Below are 22,110 nucleotides of genomic sequence, written 5' to 3' on the forward strand. Positions count from 1 at the left end.
TTCTTTTTTCATTTTTTAATGTTAATTTTATTAAAAATTTTTTAAATATTTGTTATTTATTTTTGAGAGAGAGAGACAGAGTACGAGCAGGGGAGGGGCAGAGAGAGAGGGAGACACAGAACTTGGAACAGGCTCCAGGCTCTGAGCTGTCAACACAGAGCCCGATGTGGGGCTCCAACTCACAAGCTGTGAGATCATGACCTGAGCGGAACTCTGACAACCAACTGAGCCACCCAGGTGCCCCTTCTTCTAATTTTCTTAAAGGCACTGGTGTCCTCACTCTCATTAATATTCTAAAAGGTCTCTAATGATCATTTGAATCACCATGCTCAAAGACGTCTCTCACTTCTCATTTTCTTTGATCTCAACTCCTTTTTTAAAAACTTCTCCATTCCTGCCACTAGTAGTACAATCTAATTTTCTTCAGTTCTAAAACTCTAAAATGCGTCTTTTTCTCAAGTGACAGTATTTTTTCTTTTTACCATGTCCTACCTATTCTTCCTTCACAAAATCTGCCACCGTTTCTACTCCCACTGCAACATTTATGGGAAAATCTGTAAGTCCATTTTCTTCTCCCTGTAATAACCTCAGAACTGATCTCTTTCTAAGTATGCAAATAACCAGTGGTGTTCTAGTAAACTGGCTTACTGGGGGAAAAACCCTCTGATATGTAGCACTTGCTGATTTCTGTGGCTACTAAGTTCAGACTACCAATGATTTAATAAATGGCCCACATAATTCCTGAATTTTTAACAACCAGCTTCTGTACACCATTGATAATAACTTTCAGAGACACAATAAAGCTCATCTTTTATCTACATGTACTATTGTTAATAAACATAATTTTTTCTATTTGTTTGATGTATTTTTGCCTGTTTTTATGTATAAATATATACATAAACTTTATTGAGATGTAATTCACATACCATTATAATTCACATGCCCATTTAAAATGTGCAATCCAGTGGTTTTTAGACTATTCAGAGTTGTGCATCCATTATCATATCTATTTTAGAACATTTTCATCACCCCAGAGAGAAACCTTGTACCCATTATCAGTCACTCTCCATTTCTCCCTAACCCTCCAAGCCCAGTATAACCACTAATTTACTTTCTGTGTATAAGTTTTCCTATTCTAGATATTACATATAAATGGAATCATACAATAAGTGGTCTTTTGTGACTGCCTTCTTTCTTTTTTTTTTAAAAATTTTTTTTTCCACGTTTTTATTTATTTTTGGGACAGAGGGAGACAGAGCATGAACGGGGGAGGGGCAGAGAGAGAGGGAGACACAGAATCGGAAACAGGCTCCAGGCTCTGAGCCATCAGCCCAGAGCCTGACGCGGGGCTCGAACTCACGGACCGCGAGATCGTGACCTGGCTGAAGTCAGACGCTTAACCGACTGCGCCACCCAGGCGCCCCGTGACTGCCTTCTTTCATATAGCATAATGTTTTCAAGATTTCAAGATCCATATTGTAGCATGTATCAGTACTGCATTCCTTTTTATGGCCAAATATCATTTGTTTCTAGAGATATAACTTACATACAATAGAGTGCACAAATCTTAAGTGTACAGCTCAATAAATTTTTACATATGTATACCTGTCTTCCCAGAAGACTCATGTCCCTGCTCATCAGTATCCACTTTCCCCAATTTCCTCTTTTTCCTCTGGCTTCTATTCATCATAGATTTAGCTTTGCCTGTTTTTTTTTTACCTTTATATAGATGGAATCATAGAGTATATTATTTTGTGAATAGCATATGCTTTTAGAAACACACTACTGTTAAGCAACTCATTTGAATACTGACTTTTAAAAGATAAATTGTCTTATCTAATCTGTAGAGAAATCTCTCTTAACTACAGAAAACTGTTTATTTGTGTCTTTGGTCTATTCTTATCTCTTTTATAAAATGTTCTTAAAGGGGCATCTGCATGGCTCAGCATGAGCCTGTTTGGGATTCTCAGTCTCTCCTTCTCTCTCTCTGACCCTTCCCTGCCCTCTCTGTCTCTCTCAAAATAAAACACTAAACTAAAAAAAAAAAAGTTCTTAAAAAGGATAACATTCATATGCACACGTCTCCTAAAAATGGGTGTTTTCACTTATCTTTATTATAGCTTTAGCATATCTTAACTAAGCTTATATAAGTGATTTTATTTTTTTATATTAAAAATTTTAATGTTTATTTTTGAAAGAGAGAGAGAGACAGAGACAGAGTGTGAGCAGGGGAGGGACAGAGAGAGAGGGAGACACAGAATCTGAAGCAGGCTCCAGGCTCTGAGCTGTCAGCATAGAGCCCGACATGGGTCTTGAACTCACAAACTGAGATTATGACCTGAGCCTAAGTTGGACACTTAACTGACTGAACCACCCTGGTGCCCCATATAAGGGATTTTTAAAAAGAAGTATGTTTTAATTTTAAAATCTAATCTTAAAAATCTGTCCTTATCTGAAAACAAATCAAAGTGATGTTTTCCCAGTCCCTGGATTCAGACCAATCATGATGCGATTTGTTTAGAATTTAAAATTCTAAGTGAACATCACTATAACCCACAGAAATTAAAAGAATTATAAGGGAATGTAATGAACAATTAAATGCCAAAAAAAGTTGACAATTTAAATGAAATAGACATTGCTAGAAAGAGACAAATTGCCAAAACTGACCCAAAATTAGAGAATCTGAATGACGTATCCCAAGTTAAAAAATAAAAATAAAAAAAGTAGTCTTTAAAAATCTTCCCACAATGATAAGTCCAGACCCAGATGCTTCATTGGTGAATTCTTTCAAACATTTAAGGAAGTAATAGCTTTCTATTCTGAATAAATGGTTTCAGAAAATAGAGGAAAAGAAAATACTTTCTATCCCCTTTTGTGAAGCCAAACATCAAAGCCAGGCAAAAAAAGCACAAGAAAAGATAACTATCGTTCAAAATTTCTCACAAGCTTAGATGCAAAAATCTGTAACAATATATTAACAAATTAAATCCAGGAATATTTAAAAAGATTTATATAACATGACCAAGAGGGATTTCACTCAGGAATGCAAGATTGGTTTAGCATCCTAAAATCAATTAATCTAATACACTAGAGGTAACAAAAGACAAAAACAGAATATGCATGTTTCAGTAATACAGAAAAAGCATATGACAAAACCCAACACCTATTATAAAAGCTCTAAACAAATTGCAAAAATAAGGGCCGTTCCTCAGCTGATAAAGGCATCTACAAAACATCTAGGGTTAACATAATATTTAATGGTGAAAGATTGGATGCTTCACCCCTAAGATTGGAAAAAAGGCAAAGATCTTTGTCCTTGTTACTTCTATTCAGCATTGTGCTAGAGAATCTAACTAAGGCAACAAGGGATAATAAAAGGAAATTAAAGGCATCCAAATTGGAAAGGAGTAAGTAAAACTGTCTTGAGTCATAGATTATATGATCTCAAATGTAGAAAATCCTAAGGAATCTACCAAAGTGCTAGAACTAATCATTGAGTTTAGCAAATTCACAAGACATTAGATCAATATACAAAAATCATCTGAAATTACACACAGACACACATTTGCACATATAAATCAACTTGCATTTTTATATACCAGTAAGGAACAATCCAAAAATACAGTGAAGAAAAACAATTCCCTTCATAATAGCATCAAATAGAATAAAATACTTATGAAACAATTTAACAAAAGCTTTTAAGTAGTAGAGTTAAGTTAACTCTGTAGAGGAAAGAGAATTCCTGCATTCTTATTTTAGCTTTGCCTCTGAGTAATTGCATATAACTGATATAACTTATTTGAACCTTGTTTTCCTCATCTGTAAATTGAGGATACTGACTGTTGTACTACTTGCCTCACAGGGCTGTTATGAGCATTAGAACATACTGGGTGGCTCAGTCAATTAAGCGTCCAACTTCAGCTCAGGTCATGATCTTGCAGTCTGTGGGTTTGAGCCCCGCATCGGGCTCTGTGTTGACAACTCAGAGCTTGGAGCCTGCTTCAGATTCTGTGTCTCCCTCTCTCTCTGCCCCTCCCCTGCTCACGCACTCTCTCTCTCAAAAATTAATAAACATTAAAAAAATTTAAAAAAATATTTACAATGTAAAGCATTATACAGAGATAATCATACTTAATAAAGCATTCAGGAGCTGTTTGCCTTCGCAGTCCCTTAGTTGAAGTGGTAGAAAAATGCACAATAGAAGCTTGGCAATTTCATCACATAGAATAGAGTTGGGTGTTCTGCCATGTGATGGAGGAGCCATCATTCTGGACCCAGTTAGTTGGGACTGTGCTTAGTTTCCCAGCCACCTCGCTCAATATTATCCTGAAATCACCAGCAAGATATTTATCTTTCTTTTTTTTTTTAATTTTTTTTTATGTTTTATTTTTTATATTTAAGAGAGAGAGAGAGAGCAGGGGAGGGGCAGAGAGATGGAGACAGAATCTGAAGCAGGCTCTAGGCTCCAAGCTAACGCCCCATGAGGGGCTTGAACTCTCGAGCAGTGAGATCGTGACCTGAGCCAAAGTTGGACACTAACCAACTGAGTCACCCAAGCGCCCCAAGATATTTATCTTTCATATCATGATTTAGCAATTTACCTCTTTGGTAAAAGGTTGCAACTTTCACCTGTCATTTTGGAATGCCTTTTTTTCTTTTGTATGTTACGAGGTTTTAGGAGGAATTTAATCACCAGCATATTGAATAACTGATTGTTCTTTAAAGCTGCCATTTTTTGAGTATTTCAGTCTATACCATTGAATTTAACTTTCTTTTCCTTCACTTTCCTTATCTTAAGGGCTTACAGCAGCCAGCTCCTTTTTCTGATGAAATTGAAGTAGACTTTAGTAAGCCCTATGTCAGGGTAACTATGGAAGAAGCCAGCAGAGGAACTCCTTGTAAGTAAATGCTTAATTATTTTGTTGTTTTACTCTGTTTTTAGCATTCAGTTGTATTTATCAAATATGCACCTACTTTTCTATATTCTTTCCTCAGTTTACCTATAAACTGGGTATAAAAAGGGTAGTTGGGAGAGGGTTTCCTCCTATCTCCCAGCTGTTTTATTTGGGAATATAACTGCATTCCATAAGATTTCATTTTTTCTTATCATTTTAAGCTTGTTTCCTAGGATGTTGTTACAGCTGTGAGATATAGTGGTACATACTTGCTTCGTGGGCTGTTGTCACAACTATGAGGTATAGTAGAACAGAGACAATAGGATATTAGCCTGAGCTGGATTATAACCTTGTCTGTTTTTACAGAGGTCTGAATACTATGTCAGGCTGTCACATTTTTAATAGCCTTCAGAATTGTCCCCCAGATCTCCCTTTCTATAAGTTAATACCCTTGCTAGACACCGCTGAATGTTAGAGGATAAAATATCCTAAGTGGGGAGATGCTTATCACTTAACTTTATCTTTACTGATACAATCTTTTTTTAAAAACTCACTTTATTATTTTTAAACCCTATACTCTTTTATTTGTATGCTTAGTTTACATCATTAAGTAGCAATTTTTGACTACGTAAGCTATTAATATGTGTTCTAAATACTCTTCCTGTTTTGGACAAGTGGTTTTAGAGATTTTTGTTTTTAATTTGAGTTACTTCATTTATTTGTTTGTTTATTTTTGAGAGAGAGAGGGTACAAGTGAGCAAGGGGCAATAGAGGGAGAGAGAATCCCACAAGGGGCAGAGAGAGCGAGAGAGAGAGAGTGAGAAGCGGGGCTCACTTGAAACGGGGCTCATGTTTACCCCAAGTGGGGCTCGTGCTCACCTGAGGTGGGGCTTGATCTCACCCAATGTGGGACTCAAACTCAGGAACTGTGAGATCATGACCTGAGCTGAAGTCAGATGCTTAACCAGCTGAGCCACCCAGGTGGCCCAGTTTTAGGGATTATTTTAAAGAGAAGCTTCCTTGGGTATTTGTTAGAAATACAAAGTCATATAGGCAGCTGTCCTTACTTATCTGTAAATTCTCCAGTTCTTTTTTTCAATCCTTTTTTGGTTCTTTCCATTACTATGGCAAGTGTTCTGTCTACTCTGTAAATGTGGGCCTAGACTCAAACCCAGGTAAACACTAAGGAATAAGAGGCAGTTACAGCCACAAATGTATACATTTCCAATATGTAGAAGATATTTGTGGTTACTCCTTAATAGTGTTAGTATATTTGTTCTCTGTTGTAATGGAGGAGTAGCAAAATATGAATAGATATAGATGCTGGACAGTTTCAGGCCAGGGAGCCCAGTACTCCTTAGCTAAATCATGGCTATATGAAACATAGTTTTGAGTCCTCAGAATTCCAGATAATGCTTTTTTTTTTTTCAAAAGTGTTTGTATATGTCTCATGTTGATCACAGCCCTTCTGATTCATGATGTGGCATTTTAGGCTTGGTTCCCCTTGAGTAATAAGCAGGTTGATGGGGCAGGGTAAAATGACAACAAGGAAAAACAGGGTATGTGTAACAAGGCATAGTGGTGTCAGATCAGAGTTCGAAATGCCATCAAACAGTTCAAGGATCATGTTCAGATGTGATAGCAGAGCATGTTGAAGGCAAGAACTTTTCATATGCTCTCTAATAACACATTCAGAATGTAGTACCTCACATTACTCAGCTTGTTGTTAGTCTACCCACAAATCATTTGTGGTCAATAAAATGTATGTGTACTTGAAGCTTATAATTCACATGCACTAATTTTTAACAATTTTAGAATTAATTCATAGAATTTTATAAGTCATTTTTGAGATCATCTACTTTATCGTCTCATTATATACATGAAGAAATTAAATTAAAGTCCATAGAAACTAAGAAGTGAAAGGTCCCCTGTAGTAAAACCAATAATTAGTGATAGAATTGAAACTAAAACCTAAGTTTTTCCATCTTCATGTTCTTTTTACCCTGGAGTGGTGCTGCTCTTTGTAGACATTAGTTATAAATAATAGAAGGCCATCGGCAAACTGACTGCATTTTCGGTGGAACAGATAGTCACACATTTGCTTATAAAGTTTGCTGGTCTAGTTTGATCTCCAGTATTTCTCCTGTATCTGATTCTGCCTGTTCAGTTTTATGTTAAATAACCAAGGGACTATTCATGCCAGTATTGGACAAGGAGTAAGCCAGGGGGGCATCCTTCCCTCCACCATGTTTTCATTAGGGAGGTTAAGGACTCCCTTAAGAAAGGAGTTGGTAATAATCTAGGAGAAAACTCACCACCCAGAGAAAAAAACAAATATAGCTTGAGAGAAGATTATTCCTTTAGGAAGATGAAAGAAAAAAATCAGCAATGTGTTTTCTAGGAGAAAGGAAAAGAAGTCAAAGTTGGAAGGGCAACAGAATCTGTCAGAAACAAAATGTTTTGGGGATAGGTATTTGAGAGAATATATTAAAAGACACAATAAATGGAAAGCCACGTTTGTTCTGCGTAAGGAGAACATATATTTATTTAGTGCAAAGACTATAATTTATATTAAAAACCAGGACCATTTTGAAAGTGAAAGGGGGTTGCTCTTATTAATATGCTGAAACAACAGATGTAAATCAGATGGTTTGGTTATCCTGGCCAGTAGCCACTTGGGAAAAGAATGGGTAACTTGTACTTAGTCCTCAGATTTTCTCATTAACAGTGATCTTTCTGGCCATTTGCTTACTATACCCGCCCAGGTTTGCCAAAGACTTGGGGGTAAGTCATAGGGAATTGAGAGGCCGGGTGGCTGAGAAAACACCTGAAGAGGGCAAGGAGCACATCTGGAGTTGGTCCGAGAAGGGGTTTGGTGGTGACTTGGCCTTATATGGGATGATTAACCCTGACAAACAGCCCGTTGATCAACAGTATTTGGTACTACTTCCACCATCCTGGAAATGTGTTTATAGCGCTAAATCCCCCTCATCTCACTTTGCCCTTGTTGTATGCTAATGTCAAAGAAACAATAACAAAGTATTCTTAATCTTTGTGTTCTATCCTTTGTCTTTTAGGATCAAAAAAAATGAGATCATAGCCACTCTGGACTTGTTTAGGAAAGATGGATTTCTAAGATGTAGAAGAAAGATTATGCTCCTCAGGTTTTGTTGTGTTTTGCTTTGTTTTATAGATGAGGAAACTGAGTGTTAAAGAGGTTAAGATTATAGAGGAAGGAGGCTAGTCGTTAAGTTTGAGCTATAAGCTTTTTGACTCTTAAATCCATTATGTTGTTTTTCATTGTATTGGTGTATCTATTTTATTTAAAAATTTTATTTCCTGTATTACAAAACCAATACATTTCCATAGCCTAACATTTACAAAATACATTAAGGGTATAGAGTGAAAAGTCTTCCTATTATCACTATCTCACAGCCACCCAGTATCTCTCCCTTCCACCCTTAGTAGGTGTATCATAGTATGTTCAGTCTTCCATTGAAATTTAAGTTATTTCCAAACTTTTACTATTACAAACTATGCTGCAATGAATACCATGCATATTTACAAATATATGTATGAAATAAATTACTAGAATTGGAATAGCTGGGGTAAAGGGTATAAGCATTTCTGTGTCTTTTGACAGATATTATCTAATTACCCTTCTTAAAAGTTGTACCAGTTTATATTTCTAACACCAGTATATGATTTCTCGGTTTAAATGTTTATTTATTTTTGAGGAGGGGGGAAGGGCAGGGAGAGAGAGGGAAACACAGAATCCAAAGCAAGCTCCAGGCTCCAAGCTGTCCACACAGAACCCAAAGTAGGACTCAAATACACAAACTGTGAGATCATGACCTGAGCTGAAGTCTGATGCTTAACTGACTGAGCCACCCAGGCACTCTCTATTATTTCTTAGTTTAAAAGCTACTTGTTTAAAGTTTAAATCCACCTGGGTGGCTTAGTTAAGCAGCCAACTCTTGATTTTGGCTCAGGTCATGATCTCATGGTCATGAGGTTGAGCCCTGTGTCAGACTCTGCACTGAGTGTTGAGCCTATATGGGATTCTCTCTTCCCTTCTCCTTCTGACCCTCCCCTGATTGTGTGCATTCTCTCTCTCTCAAAGTAAATAAATGATCTTTTTAAAAAGGCTACTTATTTATGGATAAACCTATCTGGAAAGAAAAGTCCATAAACCTCCTGGCAACTAATTTCCTCCCTCTTGATTTGTTGTTCTCAAGACAAGGGTGTTGTATCTTACGCCTACCTTCAGTATGGTATATCTGATGAGACTTTGGCCCTTCTTTCCCAGACGATGTAGCTGCTCCTACTGTTATTTGCTGCTGCTGCTGCAGTGAAATAACTCTTATTTACATATAGGAATATATTACTAGGACTTTTTAGATTTATTATTTGAAGTATGATGAAACATTATGTCAATTCCATTCTCAGTGTGTTTGTTAGGCTTTGGAATTAGTCTTGTACTCAAAGAGATCATTTCCTGGCTTTTCTTTCATAGTCCACCACCACTGAAAATAAATTGGCAATCTGTTCTCTATCATTTTCACCAATGGAAAGAAGAGGAAAAGCTCTAATATAAAGTTCTATAATATTTATATTTGACTTTCAAATACTTAGTATATCACCCTCTACTGAGAAAGTATAACATGCTCACTGTCAAGGAGAAATACTTGAAGGAATCCTATCTGTTATCACAGAGCAGGTGCTGAAGGTGAATTTGGGACTGAGAAGCAGTAAGTTGATAACTGGTACTTACCTTCCCTTCTTCTCAGTCTCACCTCTTTGGATCACTCCTTACTCACTGGGCAATCAGACGGAAGTTTATTTTCATAGCAAAGCTTAGTTATTAGTAATCAAGGCAGCCTGAAAATGAGAGAGCAAGCAGCCAGAGTATACCTTAGCTATACTCTATTTAAACATGACTGAGATTTAAACATAAGCTGAAGGTGAGGATTTTAAAATTTAGGACACATATGTTATGTAACTCTTCCCATTTACTTCTAAAATAACTTTAAGAAAAAGCAATCATGATATCCAGTTACATGAGCAGTTTGGTGAAATCAGGGTAACAGAGTCAATGGATGTGATGTCAAAAGGGTCTTTGTAGCCAAGGAAGTCTGATGTTATTCCTCACAACCCTAGTCTACCCCTAAATTAGGGTGAATATTCAGAAAACAAGAAAGGGGCATGCAAGGGTGGAAACACAGTGCCATTTCCACTTGTCAAATATGAGATATTGAATCGATGTGTTTTTGTGATAAATTCTTTCCTTTGGATTTAGGTGACCGGCCTGTGAGAGTTTATGCAGATGGAATATTTGACTTATTTCACTGTGGTCATGCCCGGGCTCTGATGCAAGCAAAGAACCTTTTCCCTAATACATACCTTATTGTAGGAGGTAAGAAAATATCTGATAACTTTAGGTGATTTCCAGAAAAAAATTATAGTAGCATTTTTCTCCTTTCATAACCCGAGCCCTGGCTCTTATTTTGGTTTTAAAATGAGGGATGTAGAGCAGCCTCTCTAAAACATGAAGTATATGAAGTACATGAAGTATACAGACCTGGTGAAAGAAACTACAAGCTCTTTGACCTGAGATGTCCCGTTTTGTTTTGTTTTTTTTTAAAGTTTTATTAAGTAATCTCTGTACCCAACATGGGGCTCAAATTCACGACCCTGAGATGAAGAGTCACATGCTCTTCCAATTGGGCCAGCCAGGTGTCCCAGAGATGTCTAGTTTTTATCTCACTGTTTTCATTTGAGTTTCTACAGTTTGGGGAGCAACAGTGACCCCTATTGCCTACTTAAGAACAGCATTTACTAGATTCCAGTTTGTCATTTTGAATCAACTGAAGTACAAAAGTCTGTTAAGCGAATGTTATGTGATCCAGTACAGTCTTACAAAAATGTAATAAGGAAACATTTTTAAAATTTGTTTTAATGTGTATTCACTTTTGAGAGAGAGAGTCAGAGTGCAAGCAGGGAAGGGACAAAGAGAGAGGGAGACACAGAATCCGAAGCAGGCTCCAGGCTCTAAGCTGTCAGCACAGAGCCCGACATAGGGCTTGAACCCACAGACCCGATCATGACGTGAGCTGAAGTCAGACACTTAACCGACTGAGTTACCCAGGTGTCCTAATAAAATATTTTTAAAAACTTAATTGCTGTAGAAATTCACAGCAGGTTAATTTTGAAGTCTTCTCCAAAGTGTGAACGTACTGTTTAGTGTGTATTGCTCCTGAAGGTATATCTTGGATTAGGAAAAGCATTGCTACCCAGAATGAGCTATATCCAGAAAATACTTCTCCATGTGGGGAGATCGGTTACAGTCCTAGGAAATGGGAGAGGTTGGTGGCTGAGGAATGGTTAAGCAAAGGGGACTTTGACTTACAACTTTATGATGTGGTGAACTCAGTTTGCAGTGATGAGCTCACACACAACTTCAAAGGCTTCACAGTGATGAATGAAAATGAGCGCTATGATGCCGTGCAGCACTGCCGCTATGTGGATGAGGTGGTGAGGAATGCCCCCTGGACCCTCACGCCAGAGTTCCTCGCGGAACACCGGGTAAGAGACTGAGTACATGTCCCCATTCCCCTCCTGGAATTCCCTCGACTCTCAAGACTTCCAGGACTCAGGCTAGTTTTCCACTAGCCGTATTTTACTTATACGTTCTGTGTAAATTTCACATGGAAGAGATGACAGTGGTTTTACTACTAGTCATCCCTAACATTTATATGGGGTTTGGTGGCTTAAAAGCACTTTTACATCCATTATATTTCATTTGTTCCCCACAGTCTTATTGGGTAGTTATGGTTTCTACTTTAATTTTTTTTAATGTTTATTCATTTTTTGAGTGAGAGAGAGAGAGACAGAGAGAAAACGTGAGTGGGGGAGGGGCAGAAAGAGAGGGAGACACAGAATCAGAAGCAGGCTCCAGGCTCTGAGCTGTCAGCACAGAGCCTGATGTGGGGCTCGAACTCATGAACCATGAGATCATGACCTGGCCAAAGTTGGATACTTAACCAACTGAGCCACCCAGGTGCCCCTATGGTTTCTACTTTATATCTGAGAACAGAGCCAGAAAGACCAAATAACCTGGTCCAGGATACACAGTAGCAGGGCTAGAAACTGAACTCTTCAGTTAAGTGATATTTATCCTCCCTCACTATGGATGTGTCCGTCCTCCTAATATACCAGTCCTTTAGAATATACAGAGCTTCAGCCATGTTCTCAGAAGTTCCAGGAAATAAGACAGATAAATATAGACTTCTTTTGTATTGACTTAATCTAGTTTCAGGGCTTTGATTTTGGGCTAGATGTTGTGTGAGATCAACACACAGGGGGGTTTCTCACTTTTACTCATTGAGTTAGTATTATAAAACCCCTCACCTTCTTTTAATTCTCACACATTAGAGAAACAGGTTTCCTATAAAAGGTGAGTATAAAAGATGAGAAGGGTCTATCAGATCAGGTCGGAGGCCCTCAAGCTTGAGGAATATTGTCAGTTCTCAGCAAGAGTGATGTTTGTTAAAACTAGGATTGTGACAGACCTTTTATAATTCTCTAGCTTTTCTATATCTATACTTGGCAGCTGATGTACCAAAGGTGATGAACAAGATTATTCTCAGCAACACAGCCAGGCAGGCCCAGGCAGAAGAGGGTAGAGGAACTTTTAACTTCTCTTTTCTCCTTGTTAGCAGTGTATCCTCAACCAGCCTTCTTACTTGCCCACCATTCTTATTTTCACTTTGCTGCCTATTGACCCCTGATAAATTGTCCGTAAGTAACCAAGATGTTAGCCAAGAGTCTCTGACACAGTCCTGGGCATGGTTCATACTACAGTGGCTTCTGGAACTGGGTATGGTTGTGTTAGCAATTATATTAGTAAATGCCATTTGGCCTGCTCAGGAATGACTAAGTAAGGTTAGCGTGTCTGTCTGAAAGATTATTGATCACAGTGGCGTTGTTCTCTTCTCATTGTTGCAAGAGGTATTGACAGTAGTAAAGTGATAGAGCCTAAGACCAAAAGGTCTTTTATGGCTTTGAGTTTTACATTTCTCAGGAGTATAGATGTATCTGTTCTAGTAAAAGGGCTCTTGGCTGCTATTTTTATATTCCCACTCATCTCATGGACTGAGAGAGAAACCAGCTAACAACGAAGTGACCTCTTTTGCATATTTTTAGAAACCCTTATTTGACCAACCCTTATAGACCTGGGAGGATGGGGAGATTTCCTTTCTTCTTTCCTTGGCTCCACTCACTAGCTAACACACCGGCAAATTCTCCAGTCCTATTTACTATAGTATGATGACTGGTATGCAGTGTGAGGGTAGCACTTCCAGTATACCAGGAGAAATAGTTAAAAACAGAAACTGGCCAACTTCATGTTTATGATTGATAAATAATTAGTTCGGGTGGCTTATGAATCACGGAATGTATGAAGCAAAGCAAAGAGAGATAAAGAAAAAAAAGTCCATTCGAGGCCTGGCCTCTCCTTGTCCTTTATCTGGGTCTGGGAGAGTATTTATTGAAAGAGTATTTACTGGTTCTTTCTGATGGCAGTTATCCTGGGTTTTAAATGAAGTTTCCTTATTTCAGATTGATTTCGTAGCCCATGATGACATTCCTTATTCTTCTGCTGGGAGTGATGATGTTTATAAGCACATTAAGGAAGCAGGTGAGTAAGCTGATGTATATCCTCACTTTATGGAGTTTCAGGGGCAGTGACAGAGATTCAACAACATCTACTTTACAGAGGAAAATGTATACACTTAGAAATTCAACATCTACTTTCTGGTCACACTTCATTTCAGATAAAAGGTTAAGGTGAGCATAGTTCTGACATCCATCAATTCTCAGTCTAAACATCTTTTGATATCTCTTTTTTTTTTTTTTTCAACGTTTATTTATTTTTGGGACAGAGAGAGACAGAGCATGAACGGGGGAGGGGCAGAGAGAGAGGGAAACACAGAATCGGAAACAGGCTCCAGGCTCCGAGCCATCAGCCCAGAGCCTGACGTGGGGTTCGAACTCACGGACCGCGAGATCGTGACCTGGCTGAAGTCGGACGCTTAACCGACTGCGCCACCCAGGCACCCCTTGATATCTCTTTTAATTTCAGCTATATGTGTGTGTGTGTGTGTATACACACACACACACACACACACACACACACACACACATACATTTGTTGTTGTTGTTGAGAGAGAGAGAAAGAGAGAGAGGACACAAGTGAACAAGGGGCAAAGAGAGAGAAGTGGGGCTCACCCGAAGCAGGACTTGTACTCACCCAAAGTGGGGCTCGAGCTCACTTGAAGTGGGGCTCATGCAAACTCATGAACTGTGAGATCATGACCTGAGCTGAAGTCAGATGCTTAACTGACTGAGCCACCCAGGTGCCCACCCCATATTTTTCTTAATATTAGGACCATATAGCTCCTGCTTTCCTTGCCCCTAGCCTTTAATTCAGTCCTCCTATCTGTCAGTATCTCCAGATTTCACTGAATAATAGCAGATTCTGCTTTTTGAGGAAAACGGTGTTGTTCCCAGTTTTCATCTAGTCCTACTGTCTAAGTTAACCAGAATGTCACAGTGTTTGTATGTGTTCTTGGATTAGGCATGTTTGCTCCAACACAGAGGACAGAAGGTATCTCAACATCAGACATCATCACCCGAATTGTCCGGGACTATGATGTGTATGCCAGACGGAACCTACAGAGGGGCTACACGGCAAAGGAGCTCAATGTCAGCTTTATCAATGTGAGTTCCAACCTCATCCCAGAATTCCATGGCCTGATAGGACACACATTTGCCTCCCACTTCATCTAAGCTGAAGTTGCTTCTTTTCAGTCTGTTATAATTATCACCTCCAAAATTCAGTGATTGCCTCTTTGCTGATAACACTACGCTAAGCTATTTACAAAGAGAATAAAACAGAGGCATTTTCTGCCTTTATAGCTTACTATCAACACATTGATATAAAGATGTACAGCCTAATAAATAAATAAAAATATGTAACTTACCTAGTACAGTATTTATATCAATTATGTTTATTTACATTTTATTTTTTTAAAGTTTTATTTTGAGAGAGAGAGAAAGAGAGCACGCGCGCGCAAATGGGAGAGGGGCAGAGAGAGAGGGAGAATCCCAAACAGGCTCGGCACCATTGGTGAAGAGCCCGATGCAGGGCTTGACCCCATGGAACTGTGAGATCATGTCCTGAGCTGAAACCAAAAGTTGGATGCTTAACCAACTGAGCCACCCTGATACCCTCTATATCAATTATATTTAAAACAGTAGTTCTTAACCTTTTATTTATTTATTTATTATTATTATTATTTTTTTTTTTTTTTGGTTGGTCTTTGGAAAATCTAATGAAAGCTATTCCCTCTGTGGATAGTGACACGCAACATTTTGCATGCAGTTTCTCAGGACATGTGGACCTAGGTTTTAAAATTTGATTTATGAAAGCAAAGTTTATCTTAGCTTAATATTGCCTTTAAGAAACAAATGGCTATACATTTTATTTGGAAATTGTATCTTAATAAAGTTGGTTTTAAAAGCAGGAAGCTGCTAACTCTATCTTCGACACAAGTAGCTTACTGTGCTCTCTTACCTGTTTCTAATTCTGTGAATTATCAATAGGTGAAATGGTTTCATCTAAATATGATTTATCTATGCGGATAAGCCCTAGCTGTTGCTAACCACCTACTTCAGAATCTCTATGTTCAGTTGTTTAAAAATCCTAAATATATTCCCTTTCCCCTTTGTGATCTGGAAATTGTGAAAATACTTTTCATTTGGCAAAACATACCCCCCATCCCTAGAGGGTTCATACCATTTTCCCTTCTCTTTAGGGAAGCTTGTAGGACCAAAGAGTATCCTCTTCCTTTTGCAACTGAGTAAACAGACCTCCAGATACCAAAAACTAAAATAAATAGCTCTTCTAAAATCATAGAATAAGCCAATGATAGAGGGGAAAACATCTAGTACAGTAAACTAAGTAAAAGATGCACTACTGCAACCAATAATTCTTGGTGGTATTGTGCAGTAATCTTGTGGCTCCCTATACGTCTTCATCTAGAATGGGGTTTGGGTTATGTTGGGCATGTTTATGTTCCAAGTTTATGTTTTGTCCTAAAAAATCGGATGCATTTGGCTGTCTGTCTGTTACTGAGCCCACTCTATCTATTTAGTTTGGTCTAGGCTTCCACAATGTTCGAGTTATCACATTTTTGTATAAGATGACCATCCAGAATATATTTTATGTTACTATGATAGAGAACTATGGGATACATTAAAGCGAAGTGAAGTTCTCATGGCTGGAAATAATGTCAGTAGAGTGCCAGACCATTTTCTTCTTTCCCTTTGGAATGGAGGTCAGAGTGAGTATTATTTCTCAAAACAATTATTTCTTTACTTAGGAGAAGAAATACCACTTACAGGAGCGGGTTGACAAAGTAAAGAAGAAAGTGAAAGATGTGGAGGAGAAGTCAAAAGAATTTGTTCAGAAGGTTGAAGAAAAAAGCATTGACCTCATTCAGAAATGGGAGGAGAAATCCCGAGAATTCATTGGAAGTTTCCTGGAAATGTTTGGTCCAGAAGGAGCACTGGTATGTTCTTTCCTGATGGACAGTTTAGGGAATTTCAGGAAAATATAGGGAATTCTCATGCTGTGGAAAGAATTACAGAATTATAGAAAGAGATATCAACATTAAGTAGTTATCTAATTTGTCCCTTGTATTGGGCAGAACTATCTTTTGACTATCCCCAAAAAGTTCTTTAAAATGTTCATAGAAAGAAGTTATATATTCTCCTAAATAATTTTGCCAACTCTTTGTCCAAATCTGGTGATAAGTAAGTAGCCTTGCCCAGCTTACTTCTACACTATAGTTTTCAATAAAAGGAAAGGAAAGAACAAAGAATAGTAAAAAGAAAGCTGCCTCCACTACAAACAGCTGCTGCAGAATTGCTGGGTGAGGTGAGAATTCTGCCCTTGAGGAGTAGCAAGGTGTTTTCAAGCCAAATAGAAGGTGAAGTGTAGCAATTTAGCAAGTAAGCCCTCAGATATCAGGAAGGATCTAACTGTGAGACTGTTTGATACCAGAACAGATTATTCAGGGAGAATATAGAATTTCCTTTTCAGAGAGCTCTACAACTAGAATAGGTACGCTTTTGTCTGAGTTAGTTCCTTTGTTTTTGCCTGGAGCCTGGAATGTAGACCAAGTAGCCATTTAAGAATTCCTTTGACATAGAAGTCAAGGATTGAGTGATAGCATGTGGGAACCCTTAGGTAAGTTGCATAGCGTGGACTACTTTAGGGAGGAAATTACTTAAACTTATAGCTGTGTCCCTCCCCTAGCTTATTCAATTACTTATGACATTGCACAGGGCACTTGTGATAATTTGAAGTCGCAGATCCTCCAGTGGTGATTTAGTAGGATCCATAGGTTTCTTCTAATTTTACCTTTTGGTCTCCCCAGAAACATATGCTGAAAGAGGGGAAAGGCCGGATGCTGCAGGCCATCAGTCCAAAGCAGAGTCCCAGCAGCAGCCCCACTCGGGAACGCTCCCCCTCCCCGTCTTTCCGATGGCCCTTCTCTGGCAAGACTTCCCCGCCGTCCTCCCCAGCAAACCTCTCCAGGCACAAGGCTGCAACCTATGACATCAGTGAGGACGAAGAAGACTAAGTTTTCATCCCTCCTTTCCTCTCCCTTCCCTCTGTCCCATAACCTTCGGAAGCTCTCGGTTGAATTCCAAATTGTGATCCCAACACTAAACCTAAGGACAGCTACAAAAGAAAGAAAGTTGGGGCAGGAGGACCTAGGATGGGATCAGCCCATCCTCCAAGAGGTGTCACCCATTCACACCAAGAAGGAGGCTGAGTACACCTTAGAAGCCTGTTCTGCATCCATATTCCCTCTTTACAGACTTTGCTTTACTGTTTATGTTCATGTGATCTTGACAGGAAATTGTCATTTTTAGTAATTTTTTAAAAATCAGTCTTTCAAATGTTATAAGTAAAACTGATTTTTTGCCCCTGAGGAGTGGGCACAAGGAAGTGGTGTATTACCCAGAGGCCTTTTCTTCCTGATACACTATAGTGTTGCCTTCTGTTCTGAGGCAGAGTGGCTTGCCAAGTCCTTCAAGCAATGACCTGCTTATGAGTGATTTCATGGGGAGGGGCAAATAGCATAATTTTGGCGTCCTTAAAAAAAAAAAAGCTAAAAGCTGAGTAAGCTCAGCCACAAATCACCTAAATGTACTGCTGGCACATGTGTCAATGTGGCTTGAGAAGAAGGAGATCTGAGCCTAACTTTTCTTACTCCCTGAGGAGTTTCGTATTGGACCCAATGGGGTCCATGGAAGACACTGATGGGGATGGAACCAGACCACATGGCATCGTCTGCGGTTTTCCTGCTGTGTTCATCTTCCCAGAAAACTCTGTTGCCCAGTTATTTGGGAGCTCTGATCAATCTCATTCCTGCAGTCTACCTTTGAAGGAAGGAACGCTTTCAGGTTTATTGTGATTGAGGAGGGGAGTGGGGCACTACTCAATCCTATACGGGGTCGATTCAGGTTAATTTTCCCAGACAGGAGTAAGTCCCTGGCCCTGATACTCCTATTTCAATGCTTATTACCTAGCTTTTTGCAAAGCGTACTTTGTAAATGTCTGCAGTTTGAACATGATCTGTTAATCCATGTTGCTCAAAGCCATACTGAATATTTGGAGAAATTTTGCACAGAATTTAAACACAGAAGCGTAAGGAAACACCCGCCTTTCTGAAGCCTTATCTTGAACTCTACCCCTCTTAAGAAAGTTGTGGGGGTTTTTTTGTTTGTTTGTTTGTTTTTTTCTTAAAGTTCTTGACTGGAACTAGTGCTCCAGGTAGTGTTCCTTTTCCTCTGAGAGTTGCAGCTGGTGGGGACTTCCTTCCCCTGCCCCTCCAGCAGGCCACAAAGCATGGGTTCACATTACAAGAGTATGGTAGGTTCTCTCTCTTCTCCCCGTGTGCCTGCTGGTTATGGTGCCACTTCCCCTGTTAGGTTGCTCACGGGGATTCACCACTTATATTTCCCATCAGAGATGCTAAAGCTTAACACTTGCAGTTGAGTGTGAGCTCATTTGAAACCTCTAGCATTCTACAGCTACATGACCTAGCAGACGGTCATCTTCAGTAGTCCTGTAGCTGGGTTCAGGGGAAAACTGCTTATGTCCAGGCCCCACCCTGTCACTCATAAATACCCCTTGTGGGGGTGGAATTTTGATGTTTTCAGTGTTAGAAAACCACATTTTATCTTTCCTTGCCCCTGTGCTAGGGCTGTGAGCATCTCATAGTCTCCTCTCTAAATACTTTGTGATAAAAGTATTTTGCTCTTCTGCCTGAGGATCAGAGGCTAGAATCACTGCCTGCCTGCACAGCAGGACTACCTTGGTTCCTAAAATTCTGATCATGCAGAGAGGCAGAGTAGAGACACAAAGAGAGGGAAATCTCTTGTTGTCGTGACGGCCTATGAAAACTGCATTTCTGACTCTTCTCATGAAGTGCTATTTGTGCTATCAAATCTGGTTTACTTGAGCTTTGGCTTAGAATCCTTCTTTTGAAACAGTTCAAGTTACTGTTTTCCTGCATTAGCCAGCTTCATAGGATCACATATTTTAACTTTTCTGCTTCAGTCTTCCTTCTTTGGGAATTTTGCCTATTATTCTCCCTGGTATAGAAACATGACGAAGTCATTACTGAGGCTCACCTATGTGTTCCCTCAAAGTACACGTTAGCCAAATGTATTTGGCAAGGAAGATGCTCAGAATGTGGTTTTCCTCCCTGCAGTCAGTCCTCTCAAGCATACTGCCTGGGACCTCTTCCTCTGCTCTATCAGTGGGCTCTTTTTCACATTCCCTGCTCTTGGAATATAACAGCTGTGCTGGGAAGCTCTGTGAGACTACCAGGGCCAGCATATGCACGTGTTCTTGGAAAGCCCTCTCGCCCCTTTTGACAAGACTACAGTCTCAGTCTCCTAACACCAGTGCATCTTCAAATAATTGTGACTTTAAGCAAAATCTTTTATGGTGTGGCATATTTGCTTCTTTGGGATAAATGTGATCCTAAGTGCTGGACAAGGATGGGTGGAGGGAGGAAGCTGTTGGGATGATGCATTATTTGATTGTGCCTAATTCAATGAAGTTAGTTGTTTGCCTACCGTGACCTGTGATCTGTAAATCTTTGAATATTAATTTTAATATTAACTGGTAATATTAGTTTCTAATTAGCTGTTTCCCTGAATCCCACACACAAAGCAATAGGCCAAATGTAGCAGAGATGGGAGAGCCTTAAAAGTTGGTTGGCTTCAGAGCACAGTGCATAAGACCGAAGAATGGAGACAGATGCTCAGGAGTTGGTGCCGAGGAGGTGCTTCCAGCAGTTATCTTGAGATGGCTGGGCAGAAAGTTTGCTCTTTTCCTACACTAGACTCAGGAGCACTGAGGAACAGAGATTGAAACTTTCGAGGAACAGAAATGGATCGTTCGTACTACTGTGGCTGTTTCTGATAGCTAGAGCCAAAGACCATTATTTTGCTGAGGCTTAGTTAGGGAAGAAGGGTGGGGATATGAGGAGGCTGAAGATCCTAAATGAGAAAAAACATGAAGGAGGTCAAGAGAACTGTTGACTTTTTCTGATTGCCGATAACCCGGCACCTGAGTTAGATTCTTGTTTTACTTGTGACCACACAGCTGGTCAAGCAGCTTCTGGATGGTCCCTCTACAGCGGTTCTTCACAGTGCTTTTGCTTCGCCAGATTATCTTGGTTTGTGGGTAGCTTCTGTTTTTCTGGAGCCGATTGCCTTTTTGACTCTGTTCTAGATCTCATGTCAAAAATCTTTCCAAATCAATTATATTTTGCTGCTTCTCTTTAATTCCCTAAAAGCCATAGCTTCTACCTTTTCTGTCATCACACACTTTCACCAGAAGTTGAACTAATACAGGTAGGAAAAAATACTCCCTTAATAATGTTTTTAACTAATGGTATTTTTTTTAAGCTTACCAATATAAGTATTTTTAAAGGTTGTATTTTGCAAAGTCATACAATGATTGTTCTTGTTTTCTCTCATAGAATAGACTGTCATGAGATAAAGAGTGGTCCCTAGCTTCTATTTTTCCAAATAAGTAGAACATGTCCTTGGGATTATATTATTAAATGTTAATTTTCTTTAAAAGAATGAAAGATTTTCTGTCTGCCAAAGTTTGATGTTAATACTCAGATTGGGGTAGAGAACAAAAGTGCTAGGTTTAACACTGGGATGACTCAGGTTGTGTCCCTTTAGGTTTAAAGAGGGTTTTCCCACCCTTTTTAGGGGGCACCGACTGTTTTAAACACAGAGACTCGATCAGTTGGGTTGTCCTGTATTGAGGATGCTGAAAAGAAAAAGGCATGTTGGGAAGAAATGCTGGCCTTGGCATGAATGTTAGCCTCATCCCCAGTGCCAGCAACCCACAGGACGTTTCCTCAATCGGTGTTCAGTATATTGTTTTCCTATGTGAGTGTTACTAATTTGTTCAGAGTTATTTTGGCCTTTGTCATTTAGCCAAATAAAGGCAAAGTGGTTTTACCTAATATTCCATTTCCTGTGTTTTTGACCTGGTATACATGTGTGTAACATGTGTTATGTATTTGGGGCTTTTGCCTATGCTCTCAATTTCTTTGCCTTTGCATCCTGATTTGTCTCCTCAAAGTTGTCCCATGACCATATTATTAGGAAAATCCTTTTTCAGCTTTGCACAGAAGCTATTGTCCCACAAAGGGAGGCTGGTCCAGATCTATGAGGTCTAATGTCCTCAGTGCCCTAATGGCACATCTGTCATTCAGAATCCATCAGGCTTCCATCTCTTCTTCAGAAGCCTGGTTTATTGGACACTGGGTTTGTACTATTTTGCCTGGTTGAGTTCTTTTTTTTCTTTTTAGTTGACACACAATGTTACATTAATTTCAGGTGTACAACTTAGTGATTTGACAAGTTTATACATTATACTGTGCTCACCACAATATCATTAACTATATATTCCTTATGCTCTGCTTTTTATTCCTGTGACTTACTCATTCCACAACTGGAGGCCTGTATCTCCCAGTCCCCTTTACCCATTTTGTCCAACCTCCCACCCCCTCCCCTCTGACAACCATCAATTTGTTGTTTGTAT

General features: G+C 39.2%; 1 protein-coding gene across 2 annotated transcripts in view; it reads left to right on the top strand.

Annotated features, from left to right (window-relative positions):
• The window catches only part of PCYT1A (phosphate cytidylyltransferase 1, choline, alpha), a 47,128-nt gene extending 25,599 nt beyond the window's left edge, over positions 1-21,529 (top strand). The window contains exons 3-9 of one of the 2 annotated variants that reach the window (XM_030328722.2): positions 4,799-4,898; positions 10,195-10,311; positions 11,329-11,480; positions 13,515-13,593; positions 14,533-14,675; positions 16,340-16,528; positions 17,399-21,529. In XM_030328722.2, the coding sequence (XP_030184582.1) occupies positions 4,799-4,898; positions 10,195-10,311; positions 11,329-11,480; positions 13,515-13,593; positions 14,533-14,675; positions 16,340-16,528; positions 17,399-17,605 (987 nt within the window). In that variant the 3' untranslated portion in view covers positions 17,606-21,529. The remainder of the gene's footprint in view (positions 1-4,798; positions 4,899-10,194; positions 10,312-11,328; positions 11,481-13,514; positions 13,594-14,532; positions 14,676-16,339; positions 16,529-17,398) is intronic. The other variant, XM_030328724.1, reaches the window with a different exon arrangement.
• The last annotated feature ends 581 nt before the right edge of the window (positions 21,530-22,110 follow it).

The sequence above is a fragment of the Lynx canadensis genome, chromosome C2, assembly GCF_007474595.2.
Source record: "Lynx canadensis isolate LIC74 chromosome C2, mLynCan4.pri.v2, whole genome shotgun sequence".
Classification (NCBI taxonomy): Eukaryota; Metazoa; Chordata; class Mammalia; order Carnivora; family Felidae; genus Lynx; species Lynx canadensis.